This window comes from Eptesicus fuscus, chromosome 12 (genome assembly GCF_027574615.1).
Source record: "Eptesicus fuscus isolate TK198812 chromosome 12, DD_ASM_mEF_20220401, whole genome shotgun sequence".
NCBI lineage: Eukaryota > Metazoa > Chordata > Mammalia > Chiroptera > Vespertilionidae > Eptesicus > Eptesicus fuscus.
In genome coordinates, this window is record NC_072484.1 from 30,597,393 (window position 1) to 30,618,850 (window position 21,458).

General features: G+C 51.0%; 1 protein-coding gene and 3 pseudogenes across 2 annotated transcripts in view; 1 reads left to right on the forward strand and 3 right to left on the reverse strand.

The window, feature by feature from the left end:
* LOC103285829 (basement membrane-specific heparan sulfate proteoglycan core protein-like) overlaps positions 1–21,458 on the forward strand; it is a 48,912-nt gene that overhangs the window by 14,102 nt on the left and 13,352 nt on the right. For both annotated transcript variants that reach the window (XM_054723963.1, XM_054723965.1), the window contains exons 3-5: positions 11,690–12,046; positions 14,866–15,219; positions 18,912–19,268. In XM_054723963.1, the coding sequence (XP_054579938.1) occupies positions 11,690–12,046; positions 14,866–15,219; positions 18,912–19,268 (1,068 nt within the window). The remainder of the gene's footprint in view (positions 1–11,689; positions 12,047–14,865; positions 15,220–18,911; positions 19,269–21,458) is intronic.
* Positions 10,883–11,550, reverse strand: LOC129150932 (L-aminoadipate-semialdehyde dehydrogenase-phosphopantetheinyl transferase-like; annotated as a pseudogene).
* On the reverse strand, positions 13,219–14,615 carry LOC129150933 (L-aminoadipate-semialdehyde dehydrogenase-phosphopantetheinyl transferase-like; annotated as a pseudogene).
* LOC129150934 (L-aminoadipate-semialdehyde dehydrogenase-phosphopantetheinyl transferase-like) lies at positions 17,407–18,661 on the reverse strand (annotated as a pseudogene).

Sequence of the window (21,458 nt, forward strand, 5' to 3'; positions counted from 1 at the left end):
CCCTCCATGTGGCCGAGGCTCCTCCTAAGTGACACCCACTGGGCACCTGCTGTGAGCCAGGCTCTGCGCTGGGCGCTGAGGCAGCTGCAGAACAAAGCAGGCAACGGCTCTTCCCCTCGAAGCTCTGTTCCCTCCCTCCAGTGGGAGGAACTCACTAGGGCAGGAAGTAGAGAAGGTGCTGCTTCTCTCAGCCTCACAAACATCACAGGAGAAGGAAACCCTGAGAGGCCCAGACCCCTGCTCACTCTGACAGCCCCGCTGAGCCTCAGGTGACCCTGGACGGCTGGGTAGCAACCATCGACATCCAAGGCTTGTCTGTGCCTCGGGCCAGCCCTGGGAAGCTGAGGGCTGAAGGGAATGGGGGACTCTGGAGGCAGGCACACAGCAAGCCCGGGGCCAGCCTGGAGGCGGGGCCAGCTTTGCTGAGCGCATGCCTCCCGGCGGGGCTAAGAGGACTGGGCACCGCCATCTTGTGGCTGTGGGCACCGCCATATTTGAAGGCATGGCAATCAATTAGCATATTCCCTCTTTATTAGATAGGATATTACTAAGTTATCAGACAGTGTCCCTTGCCTAGGCCATCACAGGTGTCAGTGGTGCCATCGCCACTCAGATCTGCTGCCTCCTGGTAGTGAGCTCCTGCTCCTTCCCTGAGTTACCAGCCCAGGTAATACCTGGCTGACAAGCAGCAGTGGGAGAGGTCAGGGGTCATGTCTTCATCATGACATTTATTCCTACAGCCAGTGCTGCGAGGGAGGGCCATCCATTGCTCCTTTGTTAGATGAGGACACTGATGCTCAGAGAGGGGACCTGAACTTAGCAGGAAGGGGAACTAAGATTTGAACCCCAAATGACATAACTCACAATGCCTGCTTGCGGCTACACCCCACTGTGCTTGTCAACGTGTGTAGAAAACTCCAACTCTTTTCTTAGAATCATGCATTTTTATGTTCTTCAGAAAAAAAGAATTTAAGGAAGGTCCTCAAAGGAGGCAGGTCAAGCTTTCCAACTGAGATGAGACAGATCCTCAAATGTCCCATGATGTGGCCTGAAACTATTCCTACAGGACATGGCTCTGCCTATGGAGGCAGCCAGGAGGCCTTTCCCTTCTTTGTGTTGTTTTCCTCACGGAACATCTGCAGGAGCCGCCTGGCACAGGGGCCTAGAAAGAGCAGAGAGGGGTCCCTGAGCCCCAGCACCGCCATGGGCAGCATCCCTGTCTCTGCAGACTGAGGGAGAGGAGGGGGCATTTCCTAGAGGGCCCTGCGGCCCAGTGGGCAGGAGTTCATATTCTAGACTCACTGCCAGGAGCCCATTCCCACATTGATTGCTACAGGGTCCCCGGCCAGGGCACTGGAGGGCACTCCTCCCTGGAGCAGGTGGCGGTCAGGATCAGGCTCCTGAAGGTGGGCACTTGCTCTGCTGAGGGACGTGAATACATGGGAGGCCACAGGAAATACCTCTGGGGCACAGTAGTGGCCGAGGGGACAGTCCCTTCATTCTCTCAGTTTTAGTTTTCTCATCTCTAAAATGGCGATGATCATGGGGTCCTTTTAGGAGAGGGGGAAGGATTTGAGGTGCTCTGTCTGAATCGCCCAGCACAGAGGTGCACCCCCAAATCAAGGTGTTATGTCAGTGTTATGACCCAGTTAACTTGGCTGGGCCTCAGCTCCTCACCTGCAGAAATTGTGTAGGATTATAGAATGCTGATCAAAATCACTGATAAATCAAATATTAATGCTATAATCCAATCTGCCTTTATAGAATGATTTAGGTGAGCCTGTTGAGAGGACAGACCCTCACTGAGCCACAGTATTGTCATCCCACAGCTGTGTGCTCCTGGACAAGTCTCTGTCTCCCCCAAGTCCTCAGTTTCCCCAGTTGCTGAGGATGAGAATCATGGCTCCCATTCACGTGTCTATAAGGATTGAGGCCCGCTATGAACAACCAATGCACCAAAATGAGACTAACTAGGAACTCTGCCCCTGGGCCCAGACCGTGGGAAATCATCTGGAGGGGAAAAACTTGGACTTTGAACAAAGGCCTGGAATTGCTTGTCGGCCCTGCCCCTCACTCAGAGTTCACCTCTGGGAGCATGAGTGGCCTCCTTTGCAACTTGGGGATGATGACACATGCTCTCAGCACTGAGCCTCAGTTTCCTCATCAGAATGAGAATAATACTACCTGCCCCATAGGGGTGTGAGGACCCAGTCAGTACTTCAGGCGCCACACTGTGGGTCACAGAGTACACATTCTGTCCACCGCCTCCCTCAAGGAGGACGACTCTGGCAGCCTACTAACGGGGTCACCGAGGATAAAGAACCTCTTTACCTGATTGCTGCCTCAAGCGTGAGCCCATTAGAGCTGCAAAGCTTCAGAGTGGTCCTGGGTGCAGGTAGCCTCGCATGGAGTGAGTACAGGACTCTGGAATGGTCTCCTCTAATGGTTTCTACTGTCCCTTGACTTGCAGGCCCAGCACTATGTACTCAGTTCTTCTTGGCTGTCCTCCTCAGCCTCCTAGGCTGCAAGGTGCTGCTGATGGTTGGTGTCTCTGCCATCTATGTCCACAGGCAGCGGAGAGCCTGACTGTAAGTTGTGGGACAGGGAGGGCAGGCTAACGTCTGTCCCAGAGGAGAAGGTCAACAGGAGCGGTCAGCCCACAGGTCACACACGGTGAGGGCCCAGGTGGAATTTAGACAAGGTGACACCCTCTATTAATACTCTCAGGAGGCTTGCAGACGCCTTTCCGAGATTCCTACCTCCCAGGAAATGGGTGGCGTCCTGTAGAAGGAGGCTGGCTCCGTGGTGTTTGAAAGGTGTTCACAGGGTCCTAGGGCTCCTGCAGAAGAAGGGGGCAGAGGAAACTGACCGAGGCCAGCTGAGGGGGCGGTTCCCTTGGAGACCACATCTAGTTGATTTGATCGCGGGGCTCCCTGGGCAGAAGGAACCCACCTTTACAGTCATGTTGAGCAGTCCCGGTCAGCTGCTCTGATGGCTGTTCCCAGTCTGACGCTGTGTGTGACAGAGGGGAGGGATGGGAAGGAGGACCAGGACCTGGGGAGGAGAACTAGGGGCAGAGTCCGATGCCAGGGGCTGCGTGTCCTCTCATGACCGGCATTCCGAGAGGAAGACAGCCCAGGACATAGGAGACACGCAGGGAACTCTTCTTGAATGATGAGCAGATAATGAAAGGTGGACACATTCCCCACAGCTCCTTCCTTTCTCCCCTGTTACCTGCCACTCTCAGTGTCTGCTGCCTCCTTCTTTCCACGAGGGACCCAGCGCCAGAAAAAATGTTTACTAGAAGCTTCTATGGACTCTGATCCAAATGCCTCCCCCGACCCAGAACTGCTGCCCACAGGCTCCTGCTCCTACTCATGGTCCTTGGTGCCCTAGAGCTGGGTCTTCACACAGGTCCTCTCAGACACACAGACACAATCCCAAATTATCGCAGCTCCGTTATCCCATACACAGGACTTAGGTGTGAAAGGAGTGGGAGATGGGATGCTAGGAATTGAGGGCATTGAAGAGACGGTGACCTCAAGTGCAATCAGACCTTCAGGAGTCACCATTGACCTAGCAGCTAGAGGAAGAGAAAGCAATACTATGACCAAGTTCTGCAATTTGATAGTTTCCCACTCACATTCACTTTGCCATTGGTTTAATAATGGGTGTGCCTTTAAAACAACTCTTTGTGGTTGCCCTTTAAGGATGTTATGTAACTAAGGTACAGTGCTTTCAGGTAATTGGGAATGCCTGAAATGATATTTCAACTGGGAGCTGGGGCAGGGGCAGCCCTGTGTCCTGGCTGTACCAGGCTGAGGTTGTTCTTGTTGAGCCGAAGGAAGAAGAGGCAAGAGGATCTTCATTCAAATACCACACTCTCTCACTCTTCATGCCCAACTCAGTAGATTTTCTTAGTAAGGTGTTTTTTTTTAACGTATTGTAAAAAAAAGTTTCTCTCAAAAACACGCACACAAACGTACATGCACACACACACACACACAAACGCACATGCACACACACACAAACACACATGCACACACACACAGAATTACGAATTATCATGGTTTAGGATTATTTATAGAGATATTAAGTAATTTTTATAATATGTATTAATGAATATATCTTGAATACAAAAGGTAATTATTATCTTTCTGTTTTTATGTAGAATGTCATTTACATTCACTGGTAGGTGATTTGAAAATTATTTTTCTTTCTTTTTCTTTTCTTTTTTTTGTTAATCCTCACCAGAGGATTTTTTTTCCATTGATTTTTTTTTTTTAGAGAGAGTGAAAGAAAAAAAAGGAGGGAGGGATGGAGAGAGAGAGAGAGAGAGATCAATGGGAGAGAGACACATCGATTGGTTGCCTGGAGCCCCACTCGGAGCCAGGGATTAAATCTGAAGCCCAGTACATGTCTTTGATCAGAAATAGAACCCGAGACCCTTCGGTACTCAGGCCAACACTCTAACCACTGAGAAACACTGGCCGGGGCTGAAAATTATTTTTCTTGATAAATATAGTATATAATGTTTTTTCAAAAACATTTTTTACCTACAATGACTAAGTGTAGAATCTCTGGACCAGACAAACCATTAAGACCACACAATCATCACCAGACACTGAGGGAGATATGCTCAAAGTCTTTTAGACAAATCACAGTGGAGAAGTTCCTCTCTCAGGCCTTATAGGCATACAAACGTGGGTTCAGATACTGGAAAACACACACCAGCTAAGTGACCTTGAGCAACTCACTAACACTGTCTGAGCCCATTTCCTCCTCTGTGAAATGGGACTCATGGTACCCAAAGAATTGTGGGGCTTTAGAGGAGAGAGCAGTCTATGAGCGCACACAGGGTCTAGAACAAGGCTGTGTGTGATACAGACCCTTTTCTTCCTTTGCTCATTGAGGAACTTGCACCCTCCGTGTTTTCCAGGTGGTGAAGTAATTACACTGAAAGGTTTTCCCGTGGCCTGGATGCCTGAATTCATTCTCAGGCTTTTCTGGGGAAATTACCCCACTTCTAGTTTGGCACCTGCATCCATGAATCTATTTGAAGACAGCAAGATCCACATTTGCTTCAAAGTTGGGCACACGCTTGCTAGCACGAGGAGAAGCTGGAACAAACCCTAATGTAATTGAAACCTGGCCCTGATACTAATCCTGACCTAACAGTTGTTGTTGTTGTTGTTTTCAGAAGAGAACAGCAAGACTCCCCACAGTGCCTATGGATCACCGGGTCAGACTGGTCTCAGAGCCATGCAAAGGTGCAGAAAGACTACTAATGACTCCATGAACCCCAATGGATGGCCGAAACCTACATTTGCCCTTTGCCAGAACCTGTGTGCAGATGCAGGGGGATCAGGAATTTGCACTTGGCTGGGCACCTAGATCTCACCCAATCTGACCCCACCCTCTACGAATGCCTTTATACCTGCTGTCACCTTTCCCATTCCTAACCTTAGGTGGCTTAGTTTCAACACTGTCCAATCAAGACTCCTGATTAGAATGAACACATATGGAAATTTCTCCTTCCAATTAAAGTTGCTCTAAGTCTGTAATCCAGGACGTGGAAGGAGATGGATCTGAGCCCTGTCTCTGTCTCTGGCTCCTGGTTTGGCAGCTGGAAGAATAATTCTTTTCTCTAATGAAACACTCTTGCCTCAGACTTGGCTTCTCTGTGAGGGTTGGGCATCAAACTCACTGACTTTGTTGGCTACATCATGACTTGAGAAAAATAAGGTTCTTTTTCTTTAAAGCAAAACCAATCTGGGTCAAGATGATGACTTAGGAGGCACCTGACCTCACCTTTGCCCATAGGCTTACTGAAACTGCAGCTACTAACGCAACAATTCCCGGAGAAAGACCCCAGAAACCAGATGAGCAACTCCCAGACCTTGGACACACACACCAAAATCATATCTTCATCAAATAAGGAAAGATGGGACACAATCTCAGGCTGTTACCTGCCACAATCTCCCCATAAACCCCCCACCCGGCACTGTGACCTATAATCGGGGGAGACCCACACCTCCCAGCTTCTCCTTGAGGAATGGGATTCAGACACAATGTTGAGCACCACAAATTTTAAACTTCCCCGTGAGGGATGAGCCTCCAAACAAAGTATGTCTGAAAGCTACAGGACTTGAGTCCACAAGGTCCACGGACTAGAGCAAAGAAGCAGTTCTCAGTGGCCTGTGAGGACTCCCTGTAGCTCACCGCCCAGGTCTCACCACCAGGCAGCAGAGACAAATGCCCAGCGCCCAGTCTTTCCCTGAAAGAGGCCTATTGGCTTCTCATAAAGGCTGCAGCTGAGGGTCAGCTTCTCATCTAACACACATCAGGGGCCAACCATCCTCTCCAGAGACCAGGGAGCTGAGAGGGCATCACTTCCACATTCTCCCTCTGCGGCACCCCGGTGGCTGCTGCCTCCCTGAGAGGGGCTTGTGCACAGGGTTAGAGTCCTGACTTGAGGCTGCTGCTCAGGGGTCACACCGCTTGATCGCCTGGCTCTAGCGGCCAGTGCGGCTTGTGTTAGTGGGGCCCCCGGGATTGTAGAAAACAAAAAGCCAGTTCTTCACTGGCTCTTCCCAAGAGGCTTATCTCAGAGACGGCAGTCAGAAGCGCCCATCTCCCAGCCTTTCCTGATAGAGGTCTACATTCATGCTTAAACGCTGCTGCCTGAGGACTCCGCTTCCCATCAGCCTGTGACTAGGTGCAGACTGAATTCCTCCCCTCGGGACACTGAAATCATGGCACCTCCACTATTGGGAGCTGCCGGTACCTGCCAACTTCAGTGGAACAGTACCTGAAAGGGGGATGAGGATTAAGAAAAGAGAGACAGACAAAAGATGGGATCAGGAGGGCTAACAGTTCAAGATTGCAGCCCTGAGTTTATTTCACCTAGTATATTTATGCAGTTTTGATTGCACAAGCATTTGGCAAGCATAAGCAATTTCATCTTAACATTTGCATAGCTTTTTCCTGTTACCCTCATCCTGCCTTGTGGCCAAAGCTAAACTTCCTTGTTCTAAAAACATCTTGCTTACTTCCCTGTCCTTCGCACACTATGCTGACTGTCACATAATATCCTGCTTTGTCTGCAAGCTTGCAAGCCTCGAGGGGCACAAGAGCGGGTGCCAGACAGCCCACCTTGTGAAATGCTGTCTTCTCAGGACCTTGTCAATCCGAGACCGCTCCCCACAGAAAGCAACAGAGAACAAAGAAGGCAGTTTGGAGAATCACGAAGTTTGGGGAGACAGCCCAGTGCTAGAACAGGGCTGAGTGGCAGGCTCATCTTCTGCAACAGAGCACGCCACCAAGATGGAAATAGATGCCTCCTTCATCTCACACACAGAAACCAGCACAGAGAGTCAGGGAACATGAGGACACGGAGGAGGATGTACCAAACACCACCCAAAGCATAGAATAACACCCCCGAAATACACCTTAATGCTTTACCTGGTAGGGTTTTATAAATGTTCATAATGATGCTCACCTGTCCAGGAGAATAAGGCTGCACAACGCAAAACTACTAAGAGATACAAAATATGAGAACCAAAGAACTTCTATCCTTACATGCATGGCCCCCGGACACGGGCAATAGGGTAGTGAAGACCTGGGGTGGGGGGATATGGACTGGGAGGAGAGGGTTAAAGGAGTGGAAATGGGAGATATCTGTAATACTGTCAACAATAAAAATATATTTTAAATATTAGAGAGTACCAAGGAGAAATCACAGAGGTGAAGAATACAATCACTGAACTGGAGAATTCAATAGAAGGGTTCAACAGCAGACTAGATGAAGGAGAAAAGCGGGTCTGGGGACCACTAGTAAAAAAAACAACAACAAAAAAAAAACACCATGAAATTCATCCAATCAGAGGATTGGTGCAGCCACCATGGAAAACAGATAGAGGGGCCTAAGAAAATTAATAGCACATTCTTATGATCCAGCCATTCCATCCCTAGGTCTATATCCAAAGAAAATGAAATCACTACCGCAAAGAGGTATCTGCAACCCCATGTTCATTGCACCATTATTTACAATATACAAGTCAACCAAGTCATGTCAGTGTCCACCAGTGGGTGAATGCATAAGAAAATGTGTATATGTAATGAAATATTACTCACCCAAAGAAGGAAGGAAATGCTGCCATTTGCAACAACAAAATGGAATTTGAGGGCATTATGCAATATGATAAGTCAGGGAGAGAAAGAAGTACTGCATGATTTCAGTTATTTGTGGAACCTGGGGGTTGGGGGGAAATTCATAGACACAGAGAAAAGATTGGTGGTTGTGAGAGGCTGAGCATTCAGTGGGGGGATAGGTCAAGGTGGTCAAATGAACAAGCTTCTAGTTATAAGATGAATAGGTTTGAGGAGATAATATCCAATATGATGACTACGGTTAACAATCCTGGGTTGTATATTTGAAAGTTTCTAAAAGAGAAAATCCTTGAAGTAGGATTTATTTTTCTCACAGCGTTTGGAGTGGACATAAGTTGCATTTTTCTGAGATACAGAAAAATGGGTGTATAAATGTGGTCATATAATACACGTGCTTTCCAGAAACATGTGAGGAAATTACATCATTTGTTGCAAGGTGGCACATACCAGTTCTGAGGTCCACCCCACACTGTGCGTTTGGGTAGAGTGTTTCCAGTTCCATCGGTAAATGGTTGGAATAGAGAGTCATTCAGGAGAGGACCTGGTTCCATCTCAACGCTGACCAGGCTCTGATGAGCCCTCTTCCTTCCTCCAATGAGTAGCTCTTGCTGAGGCTGAAGGAGATGAGGCCATAAGCCAGCAACATCCTAGGGTCCTGGGCTGGGAAGTTTGGCCCACATCCCACACCACACACCCTTCTTGTCCTGGGCGCCCAAGTGGGGCATCGCCATGAAGACCTCAGATGGGCTGAGGGGCCAGTGGAGAGCAGAGGCCCCAGGCAGGTGGATGGGGGGAGGCGGGGCACTACTCCCTGGAGGCATGTCCAAGTCCCTCTGAAAACTAGATGAGTAATTGCTCATCTGGTGGTTGCTGTCCTGACTGTGAACATTTCACAATCTAGAAGCAGGAACTGTTTAGAATATAGAGGCTGGCTACTGTGTCACAGCCTTGTCACCCCTTCCCAGGCGCTTCCTCTTATATCAGAGCTGGGGCCTCACCCCTCTCACAGAGCAGAGTCCGGGTTCTCCGGGCACACACTTGGACACAGCAAGCCACTCAGGCCTCCAGGATGCCTGTCCCTGCCTCCTGGCTGCCCCCTCCTCCTTGCCTGCTGCTGACTCTACTGCTGGGCCTCTCAGGTGAGCACTCCTTGGGGTAGAATATTCCCTCCCTGCCCCTGGACTTCTTTTTGCCCCTGAAATTTCAGGGCCTCCAGGGGAAACATGGGTGTGCCACCCAGGGCTGCACAGAAGGCCACGGACAGGGCTTCACCTGAGCGCATGAAGTCAGGGATCTGAGTGGTTTCTCTGTGGGACCATCTCCTGTACCTGTTCCCAGAGGCAACAAAACAGGTGATGCTTTGAGTCTTAGGTGCTGAACAAGAGGAAATTCACAAAATGCCTTTGAACCCAAGAACCTAGCAGGGAAGATAGTCTTTGAAAGACTAGTAGGAGAGTTTGATATATTTCACCAAAGTCAGAAGGCAGAGTCGCCCTGTAAACTAACCAATCTTCGCCTCCCCTGGAAATCATCCATGTCAGATAGAAATACAGGAGTCTCTACAATATCCAACAGAATTGCAAATAAAGCACCTCAGAAATTTTAATTTGCAATGCATACTTATAGAATTCTCTTGCCTGCCCTTTAAGCCACTCACATCTGACTCTAAGATATTAACCGACCTCCTATTTATAAAGAAAAAAAGCAGGAAGAGGGGGAATCCAGAAAGATCTGTTTGGCCCGGATTGAACAAGAGAGCCCTGCATGACAACAGGACAAAGGCCACTGCCAGCCCCTCCTTAACAAGGACACAGAGCAAAGGGGATTTCTATGAAAAATTCCTCCTTTTCCCTGTAAATTGCTAAACATGGGGTCCCCTGAAGCCAACTGCTGCTAGGTCCGTCTCCGGAAAAATACTGGTGGGCCTGGGCGTGAGATCACCACACTCAGTGCCCCTGACTGTCCACGGAGGCAGAGAGCGTGTGTGTCTCACCACAACCCGCTGTGACAGCGCGGGCTCCGGGCCCTCCAGGCGTCCCAGCACCAGGCACTGCAGGGGTTGCTGGCGAACAGCCTGGCCTCCTGCTGGTGAAAGGACCTGGTGAGCCTCTGCCCAACTGGCCCCAGGGAGCTGGGGAGATCTCCTGAGGGAGGAGGGGGAAACAAAAGGCTCTTCCCCCTGGGATGGGCAGCGATAGGCCCTGGCTGCGGGAAATGCACTCCTCCCTGACAAATCTGAGATGTGAGAGGAGAAGTCGCCGGTCCTGACGCTTAGCTACATTTTGTGAAGATGTGAAGCTGACAGTTACAGCAGCAGCTCTCCTGACCATGAGACAGTATTACCGATGTCCCTTTGGATATGTGTGTTTTTCCCCATTGATCCCTGTCACCCCAGTGCCCACCCCTCCCAGGCCCTCACCACTCTATTGCCTGTGTCCATGGTGATGCACAATGCACACAGGTTCCCTGGTGAATCATTCCCCTCCCACTGCCACCCCTGCCTTCTCTGGTGGAGGGTCTTCTTGCTTTCCATTTGGAAAACCCCCAACACCTGTGAAAGCCCAAATAAAGTGAAGCCCAATAAAGCAAAGTGAAACAAAATGAGCTACGCCTGTAACAGCTAAGACTCCGCCACCCTGTTCCATTTCTCTGTCACTTAAGTGTGATTATGGAGAGGAAGAAAGGTAAGCATATATTCTACCAAGCTTTCTTAGTTTAATGGGGACTTATCCTATTCCAGCCATTGCGATTCACACCCTAGTCCAGCACCTGTGGCTTCTCTGAAGCTTTCTTTCAGGGCCCGATGCCCAGAGAACATAGGCAGCCGAGTCCATTAGTCCTTAAAGCTTCTGATGGCTTCCCGTTCTTTGTTGGTGAACTTTCATTCATACTCAGAAGGCATTCTGAAGTTGAGCCACAACCTGGTTCAATTCCAACTTGTAGCTCAGGTTCAGCAGCAAGTACCGCCCAGTCCCTTTAACAGAAAAAGCTAAAGATGAAACTGGATAAGGATTCGGTGAGTCTTTTGCAAGCACTGGTTTCCCTTTCGCAGTTCTCTGCAAATGAATGTTATTCCAAGGGATGTGCTATTTCTCTGCACCAACTTCCTCATCATCAGATGACCAGCAGTGGCTGCCAGAGAGTCCCTGGCAAAGACAAAGTACTTGGGCTGCCTGGTGGTACCTCCAGGAACCATTCCCCTAGGTTGGGCAGTCACGTGTTGCAAGAAAAAGCCCAGCACAGCACCTCCATTACTGGCACCAAGCAGAACCGCTTGATAGGGGGGAAACTTAAACCCAGTCACTGCTACCTCTCTGTGCCTGAGTTTCCTCCTTTGTTATAGGTTTTCACATTACAGGTTGGTTGTGAGGGCTACATGTATGACACATGCAAAGTGCTGGGCTCAAGGCCCGCTCAGGGTGTGCACTCGGTCGATGAAAGCTGTTGTTGATAAATACTGACCGAGCCCACAGGCTCCCAGATGCTGAGTCAATAACTGCTCTGTGCTTCCCTCCAGGAGGGGCAGGTGAGGAGCTGCAGGTGATTCAGCCTCAGAAGTCAGTGTCCGTCACAGCAGGAGAGACGGTCTCTCTGAGCTGCATCATGACCTCCATGCTCCCTGTGGGGCCCACACAGTGGTTCAGAGGGACAGCGCCAGACCGGGAGTTAATCTACAGTTACAAAGGAGGCCACTTCCCCCGAGTAACAAGTGCTGCAGACATCACAAGGAGAGACAATATGGACTTCTCCATCCGCATCAGTAACATCACCCCAGAAGACACAGGGATCTACTTCTGTGTGAAGTTCCAGGAAGGAGGCGATGATGATGACATGGAGCTCAAGTCTGGAGCAGGCACTCAGCTCAGCGTGAGTGGTGAGTACAGGGGGATCCTGTGTCCCTCGTGTGTGACAACAAGTCAGTAAGAACGACTTCCATCTTTGAGCAACAACTAAGAGTCAGGTGCGGAGGGGGGTGCTTATAGTCAGGATCTGATTCATTGTCTGATTCACCCCGTCTGCAGACCAGGGAAGCTGAGGCCTGGAGATGTCATGCTATTTGCTCAGGCCCCATGGCTGGTCAGTGGTGGGAAAAGTCTGGAATCCCCGCTGATCTGGCTCCCCAGCCCTGGCCTTTCAATCCTGTCAGCCCCTTGGTGCCAGGGATGAGGGAACTGAAGGGCTGAGTGACTTGCCCATCACAAGGCCAGACCTCACCCACCTCCAGGGAGTGCTCTCCTCCATGTGGCCAAGGCTCCTCCTTAGTGACACCCACTGGGCACCTGCTCTGAGCCAGGCTCTGCGCTGGGCGCTGAGGCAGCTGCAGAACAAAGGAGGCAACGGCTCTTCCCCTGGAATCTCCGTTCCATCCCTCCAGTGGGAGGAACTCACTAGGGCAGGGAGTAGAGAAGGTGCTGCTTTCTCTCAGCCTCACAAACATCACAGGAGAAGAAAAGCCTGAGAGGCCCAGACCCCTGCTCACTCTGACAGCCACGCTGGGAGGAGACGCCCAGAAGTGGGCGATCACGGTGGATCTGCCGGGAAACCCCCTTTATTCCAGAATCCCAGTCGCTGTTATGAAGCCTCCCAGCAGAGTTGGGTTGTCTCAGAATGTCCCTCTCACTTGGAAGAGGCTCCCCATGTGGGAGACTTAGTTAGGGGTGGCCCCATTGAGGCAACACCGTTCTCATTGAGGGTGTTTTACCAGAGGCCCAGGAGCCTGAGTCCTGGACTGTGAGCACGCAGGGACCTTTAGGCCCTCCAGCCTGACTCCCCACGTACAGAGGGGCGCCTGAGGTCGGTCAAAAGGTGAAGACGACTCTGTCCAAAGTCACATGGCCAGAGAGTGAGGAGATTGTTCCAGAACCCCATCTGATTTTACTGTCATTTTCCTGCTTCAAAGACAGATGCTCTTTCCATCAAAGCCTGGTGAAAGCAATCACTGAATAAAGCTCAGTACAGCACACCACTGAACAGGGAGCCAGCACCTCTTACATTCACTGGTACCCAGTTGTGGCCTGAAACTATTCCTACAGGACATGGCTCTGCCTATGGAGGCAGCCAGGAGGCCTTTCCCTTCTGTGTGGTGTTTTCCTCACTGAGCAGCCGCAGGAGCCGCCTGGCACAGGGGCCTGGATAGAGCAGAGAGGGGTCGCTGAGCCCCAGCACCGCATTGGGCAGCATCCCTGTCTCTGCAGACTGAGGGAGAGGAGGGGGCATTTCCTAGAGGGCCCTGTGCCCAGTGAGCAGGAGTTCATATTCTAGACTCAAATCAAGGTGTTATGTTCCTGGGCACAGACTGTGGGAAATCATCTGGAGGGAAAAGATGAACGTTGCACAAAGGCCTGGACTTGCTTGTCCGCCCTGCCCCTCACTCAGAGTTCCCTTCTGGAGAATGAGTGTCCTCCTTTGCAACATGGGGATGATGATATGCCCTCTAAGCATTAATAGAAGGATAAAACACAGTATATGAGAAGGTTTGACAGTGCCACATGCTTATCATTAGTGGTAATAATCACAGTCATTTCCCTTTCTTACTTATCACATCATGACTTTGTAGCATTTCCCATCAGAACTTCTTCTGTGAAGAGAAATAGTCTAAAACTGAAGTATATGAGGTTTTGACACTGGCACATGCTTATCATTATCCCAGAGCTCATAGGAACAGCAGGTGATACTAAGTCCTGTCGGGAAAGACAGTACCTGCCTCTGGGGGTGTAGGGTCATCTTGAGATGAAACATCCTGATGTCCCGATGCATCAGGTTTCCTAGGAGCTCCTGCCCAAATGGTGCTCATTTGTGTGGCTCTCCTCAAACGCCCATTCTTTTCCTCCGTCTCCATCCAGAAACAAACGTGTTTCTTTACAAACCTGGCCATCTCCAGGTTTAATGGGGACATATCCCATTCAAGCCATTGCAATTCACACCCTAGTCCACCACCTGTGGCTTCTCTGAAGCTTTCTTTCAGGGCCCGATGCCCAGAGAACATAGGCAGCCGAGTCCATTCGTCCTTAAAGCTTCTGATTGATTCCCGTTCTTTATTGATAAACTTTCATTCATAATCAGAAGGCATTCTGAAGCTGAGCCACAATCTGGTTCAATTCCAACTTGTAGCTCAGGTTCAGCAGCAAGTACCACCCCATCGCTTTAACGGAAAAAGTTAAACATGAAACTGGGTAAGGATTCAATGAGTCTTTTGTAAGAACTGGTTTCCCTTTTGCAGTTCCCTGCAAATGAATGTCACTCTAAGGGATGTTCTATTTCTCTGCACCAACTTCCTCATCATCAGACAACCAGCCATGGCTGCCTTAGCGTCCCTGGCAGAGACGAAGTCCTGAGCTGCCTGGTGGTGCCTCCAGGAACCATTCCACTCACCTGGGCAGCCAAGGGTGGCAGGAAAAGGCCAAGTGCACCCCGTCAATTGCTGGCACCAACCAGAATCCCATGGTGGGGGAAAACTTAAACCCACTCTTGGCCACATCAAATTACCTCTATGGGCCTCAGTTTCCTCATTTGTTATAAGCTCTCACACTACAGGCTCATTGTGTGGGCTACATGCATGACACCTGCAATGTGCTGGGCTGAAGGCCCGCTCAGGGTGTGCACTGGGTCGATGAAAGCTGTTGTTGATAAATACTGACCGAGCCCACAGGCTCCCAGATGCTGAGTAAATAACTGCTCTGTGCTTCCCTCCAGGAGGGGCAGGTGAGGAGCTGCAGGTGATTCAGCCACAGAAGTCAGTGTCTGTCGCAGCTGGAGAGACGGCCACTCTGAGTTGCATTGTGACCACCCTGCTCCCCGTGGGGCCCTTCCTGTGGTTCAGAGGGACAGGGCCAGGCCGGGAGTTAATCTATGATTTCAAAGGAGGCCACTTCCCCCGAGTAACAAGGGTTGCAGATACCACGAGGAGAGACAACATGGACTTTTCCATCCGCATCAGTAACATCACCCCAGCAGACACAGGGACCTACTACTGTGTGAAGTTCCGGAGAGGAGGTGATAATGCCTCTGAGTTTAAGTCTGGAGCAGGCACTCAGCTCACCGTGAGTGGTGAGTACAGGGGGATCCTGTGTCCCTCGTGTGTGACAACAAGTCAGTAAGAACGACTTCCATCTTTGAGCAACAACTAAGAGTCAGGTGCGGAGGCGGGTGCTTATAGTCAGGATCTGATTCTTGGTCTGATTTCACCCCGTCTGCAGACCAGGGAAGCTGAGGCCTGGAGATGTCATGCTATTTGCTCAGGCCCCACGGCTGGTCAGTGGTGGGAAAAGTCTGGAACGCCCGTTTTTCTGGCTCCCCAGCCCTGGCCTTTCAATCCTGTCAGCCCCTTGGTGCCAGGGATGAGGGAACTGAAGGGCTGAGTGACTTGCCCATCACAAGGCCAGACCTCACCCACCTCCAGGGAGTGCTCTCCTCCATGTGGCCGAGGCTCCTCCTAAGTGACACCCACTGGGCACCTGCTCTGAGCCAGGCTCTGCGCTGGGTGCTGAGGCAGCTGCAGAACAAAGGAGGCAACGGCTCTTCCCCTCGAAGCCCCGTTCCCTCCCTCCAGTGGGAGGAACTCACTAGGGCAGGGAGTAGAGAAGGTGCTGCTTTCTCTCAGCCTCACAAACATCACAGGAGAAGGAAACCCTGAGAGGCCCAGACCCCTGCTCACTCTGACAGCCCCGCTGGGAGGAGACGCCCAGAAGTGGGCGATCACGGTGGGGGTGCCGGGAAACCCCCTTATTCCAGAATTCCAGTCACTGTCATGAAGCCTCCCAGCAGAGTTGGGTTGTCTCAGAATGTCCCTCTCACTTGGAAGAGGCTCCCCATGTGGGAGACTTAGGGGTCACCCCATTGAGGCAACACCGTTCTCATTGAGGGTGTTTTACCAGAGGCCCAGGAGCCTGAATCCTGGACTGTGAGCACGCAGGGACCTTTAGGCCCTCCAGCCTGACTCCCCACGTACAGAGGGGCGCCTGAGGTCGGTCAAAAGGTGAAGACGACTCTGTCCAAAGTCACATGGCCAGAGAGTAAGGAGATTGTTCCAGAACCCCATCTGATTTTACTGTCATTTTCCTGCTTCAAAGCCAGATGCTCTTTCCATCAAAGCCTGGTGAAAGCAAGCACTGAATAAAGCTCAGTACAGCACACCATTGAACAGGGAGCCAGCACCTCCTATGTTCACTGGTACCCAGAGCTTCACATGCCCCTCACACTCAGACTTTGTGGCCCAGGTGATTGGGAACCTCCCCGTACCTCCAGCCACATCGCCCCAAATGGAGCCCCCACATCAGCACCTAGAGCTGCCCCTCCTCCACCACCTGCCTCCCCTCCCGCCTGTGGAGACAGCGCCGTTCATTCACTGTCTTCTGTTGATGGGTGTGAGCTGTTCCCAGCCTTGGGCTATTCACACAGTGACACGGGATACCCTGTCCATGGGTCACCCTACTTTAGAGGGAGGTGCTCATGGAAGCGGCATTGCTAGGTCACAGGGTGCGTGCATTTTAATTTGTGGGGGTATCGCCAAGTTTCCTTCCTAGACATGGAGGCAACGGGGTCTCCACACAACTTCTGGACACAGGCAGGGAAGGTGGCTTTATCCCAAATTTTCAGGTATTACAACAGTTCCCAATAGTGTGTCCCTTGCCTAGGCATCACAGGTGTCAGTGGCTCCATCGCCACTCAGATCTGCTGCCTCCTGGGAGAGAGCTCCTGCCCCTTCCCTGAGCTACCTGCCCAGGTGACACCTGCCTGAGAATGCAGGAGGTGGGAGAGGTCAGGATCTCTGCTCTCTGCAACACCCCACTGTGTTTGTCAAAGTGTAGAGAACGCTCCAACCCTTTTGGTTTTTTGTTTTTAACTTCTGTTTCCTTGGTTTGTAAATAATATGTTTTTATTTATTTCAGAGAAGAAGGGAGAGGGATAAAGAGACAGAAACATCCATGATGAGAGAGAATCATTGATCGGATGCCTACTGCACACCCCCTACTGGAGATGGAGCCCACATCCCAGGCATATGCCCTGACCAGGAATCCACAGTGATCTCCTGAATCATGTGTTGACACTAAACCACTGAGCAACACTGGCCTTTTCTTAGAATCATGTATTGTTATGTTTTTCAACAAAAAAAACGAAAACACACTTTTTAAAAAGTCCTGTGGGGAGGCAGGTCTAGCTTTCCAACTGAGATGGGACAGATCCTCAAATGTCCCATGATGTGGCTGAAACTATTCCTACAGGACATGGCTCTGCCTATGGAGGCAGCCAGGAGGCCTTTCCCTTCTGTGTGGTGTTTTCCTCACTGAGCAGCCGCAGGAGCCGCCTGGCACAGGGGCCTGGATGGAGCAGAGAGGGGTCGCTGAGCCCCAGCACCGCATTGGGCAGCATCCCTGTCTCTGCAGACTGAGGGGGAGGAGGGGGCATTTCCTAGAGGGCCCTGCGCCCAGTGAGCAGGAGTTCATATTCTAGACTCAAATCAAGGTGTTATGTTCCTGGGCACAGACTGTGGGAAATCATCTGGAGGGAAAAGATGAACGTTGCACAAAGGCCTGGACTTGCTTGTCCGCCCTGCCCCTCACTCAGAGTTCCCTTCTGGAGAATGAGTGTCCTCCTGTGCAACATGGGGATGATGATATGCCCTCTAAGCATTAATAGAAGGATAAAACACAGTATATGAGAAGGTTTGACAGTGCCACATGCTTATCATTATCCCAGAGCTCATAGGAACAGCAGGTGATACTAAGTCCTGTCGGGAAAGACAGTACCTGCCTCTGGGGGTGTAGGGTCATCTTGAGATGAAACATCCTGATGTCCCGATGCATCAGGTTTCCTAGGAGCTCCTGCCCAAATGGTGCTCATTTGTGTGGCTCTCCTCAAACGCCCATTCTTTTCCTCCTTCTCCATCCAGAAACAAACGTGTTTCTTTACAAACCTGTCCATCTCCAGGTTTAATGGGGACATATCCCATTCCAGCCACTGTGATTCACACCCTAGTCCACCACCTGTGGCTTCTCTGAAGCTTTCTTTCAGGGCCCGATGCCCAGAGAACATAGGCAGCCGAGTCCATTCGTCCTTAAAGCTTCTGATGGCTTCCCGTTCTTTGTTGGTAAACTTTCATTCATACTCAGAAGTCATTCTGAAGCTGAGCCACAATCTGGTTCAATTCCAACTTGTAGCTCAGGTTCAGCAGCAAGTACCGCCCCATCGCTTTAACAGAAAAAGTTAAAGATGAAACTGGGTAAGGATTCAATGAGTCTTTTGTAAGAACTGGTTTCCCTTTTGCAGTTCACTGCAAATGAATGTCATTCTAAGGGATGTTCTATTTCTCTGCACTAACTTCCTCATCATCAGATGACCAGCCATGGCTGCCTTAGCGTCCCTGGCAGAGACGAAGTCCTGAGCTGCCTGGTGGTACCTCCAGGAACCATTCCACTCACCTGGGCAGCCAAGGGTGGCAGGAAAAGGCCAAGTGCACCCCGTCAATTGCTGGCACCAACCAGAATCCCATGGTGGGGGAAAACTTAAACCCACTCTTGGCCACATCAAATTACCTCTATGGGCCTCAGTTTCCTCATTTGTTATAAGCTCTCACACTACAGGCTCATTGTGTGGGCTACATGCATGACACCTGCAATGTGCTGGGCTGAAGGCCCGCTCAGGGTGTGCACTCAGTTGATGAAAACTGTTGCTGATAAATACTGACCGAGCCCACAGGCTCCCAGATGCTGAGTAAATAACCGCTCTGTGCTTCCCTCCAGGAGGGGCAGGTGAGGAGCTGCAGGTGATTCAGCTTCAGAAGTCAGTGTCTGTCGCAGCAGGAGAGACGGCCACTCTGAGCTGCACTGTGACCACCCTGCTCCCCGTGGGGCCCTTCCTGTGGTTCAGAGGGACAGGGCCAGGCCGGGAGTTAATCTATGATTTCAAAGGAGGCCACTTCCCCCGAGTAACAAGGGTTGCAGACACCATGAGGAGAGACAACATGGACTTTTCCATCCGCATCAGTAACATCACCCCAGCAGACACAGGGACCTACTACTGTGTGAAGTTCGGGAAAGGAGGCAGTGATAATGACATGGAGCTCAAGTCTGGAGCAGGCACTCAGCTCAGCGTGAGTGGTGAGTACAGGGGGATCCTGTGTCCCTCGTGTGTGACAACAAGTCAGTAAGAACGACTTCCATCTTTGAGCAACAACTAAGAGTCAGGTGCGGAGGGGGGTGCTTATAGTCAGGATCTGATTCTTGGTCTGATTTCACCCCGTCTGCAGACCAGGGAAGCTGAGGCCTGGAGATGTCATGCTATTTGCTCAGACCTCACGACTGGTCAGTGATGGAAAAAGTCAGGTGCCCCCGTATGTCTGGCTCCCCAACCCTGGCCTTTCAATCCTGTCCAGCCCCTTTGTGCAAGAAATGAATGACTGACGAGCTGAGTGACTTGTCTATCACAAGGCCAGACCTCACCCACCTCCAGGGAGTGCTCCCCTCCATGTGGCCGAGGCTCCTCCTTAGTGACACCCACTGGGCACCTGCTCTGAGCCAGGCTCTGCGCTGGGTGCTGAGGCAGCTGCAGAACAAAGGAGGCAACGGCCCTCCCCTTGAAGCTTCATTCTCTTCTCTCCAGTGGGAGGAACTCACTAGGGCAGGGAGTAGAGAAGGTGCTGCTTTCTCTCAGCCTCACAAACATCACAGGAGAAGGAAACCCTGAGAGGCCCAGACCCCTGCTCACTCTGACAGCCCCGCTGGGAGGAGATGCCCAGAAGGGGGCGATCACGGTGGGGGTGCCATGAAACCCCCTTTATTCCAGAATCCCAGTCACTGTCATGAAGCCTCCCAGCAGAGTTGGGTCCTCTCAGAATGTCCCTCACCCATGGAAGAGGCTCCCCATGTGGGAGACTGAGGGGTCGCCCCATTGAGGCAACACCGTTCTCATTGAGGGTGTTTTACCAGAGGCCCAGGAGCCTGAGTCCTGGACTGTGAGCACGCAGGGACCTTTAGACCCTCCAGCCTGACTCCCCACGTACAGAGGGGCGCCTGAGGTCGGTCAAAAGGTGAAGAGGACTCTGTCCAAAGTAACATGGCCAGAGAGTGAGGAGATTGGTCCAGAACCCCATCTGATTTTAGCAGCTTTTTCCTGCTTCAAAGCCAGATGCTCTTTCCATCAAAGCCTGGTGAAAGCAAGCACTGAATAAAGCTCAGTACAGCACACCATTGAACAGGGAGCCAGCACCTCCTATGTTCACTGGTACCCAGAGCTTCACATGCCCCTCACACTCAGACTTTGTGGCCCAGGTGATTGGGAACCTCCCCGTACCTCCAGCCACATCGCCCCAAATGGAGCCCCCACATCAGCACCTAGAGCTGCCCCTCCTCCACCAGCTGCCTCCCCTCCCGCCTGTGGAGACAGCACCGTTCATTCACTGTCTTCTGTTGATGGGTGTGAGCTGTTCCCAGCCTTGGCTATTCACACAGTGACACGGGATACCCTTGTCCATGGGTCACCCTACTTTAGAGGGAGGTGCTCATGGAAGCGGCATTGCTAGGTCACAGGGTGCGTGCATTTTAATTTGTGGGGGTATCGCCAAGTTTCCTTCCTAGACATGGAGGCAACGGGGTCTCCCCACAACTCCTGGACACAGGCAGGGAAGGTTGCTTTATCCCAAATTTTCAGGTATTACAACAATTCCCAATAGTGTGTCCCTTGCCTAGGCATCACAGGTGTCAGTGGCTCCATCGCCACTCAGATCTGCTGCCTCCTGGGAGAGAGCTCCTGCCCCTTCCCTGAGCTACTTACCCAGGTGACACCTGCCTGAGAATGCAGGAGGTGGGAGAGGTCAGGATCTCTGCTCTCTGCAACACCCACTGTGTTTGTCAAAGTGTAGAGAACGCTCCAACCCTTTTGGTTTTTTGTTTTTAACTTCTGTTTCCTTGGTTTTTAAATAATATGTTTTTATTTATTTCAGAGAAGAAGGGAGAGGGATAAAGAGACAGAAACATCCATGATGAGAGAGAATCATTGATCGGATGCCTACTGCACACCCCCTACTGGAGATGGAGCCCACATCCCAGGCATATGCCCTGACCAGGAATCCACAGTGATCTCCTGAATCATGTGTTGACACTAAACCACTGAGCAACCCTGGCCAGGCACCAATGCTTTTCTTAGAATCATGTATTGTTATGTTTTTCAACAAAAAAACGAAAACACACTTTTTAAAAAGTCCTGTGGGGAGGCAGGTCTAGCTTTCCAACTGAGATGGGACAGATCCTCAAATGTCCCATGATGTGGCTGAAACTATTCCTACAGGACAT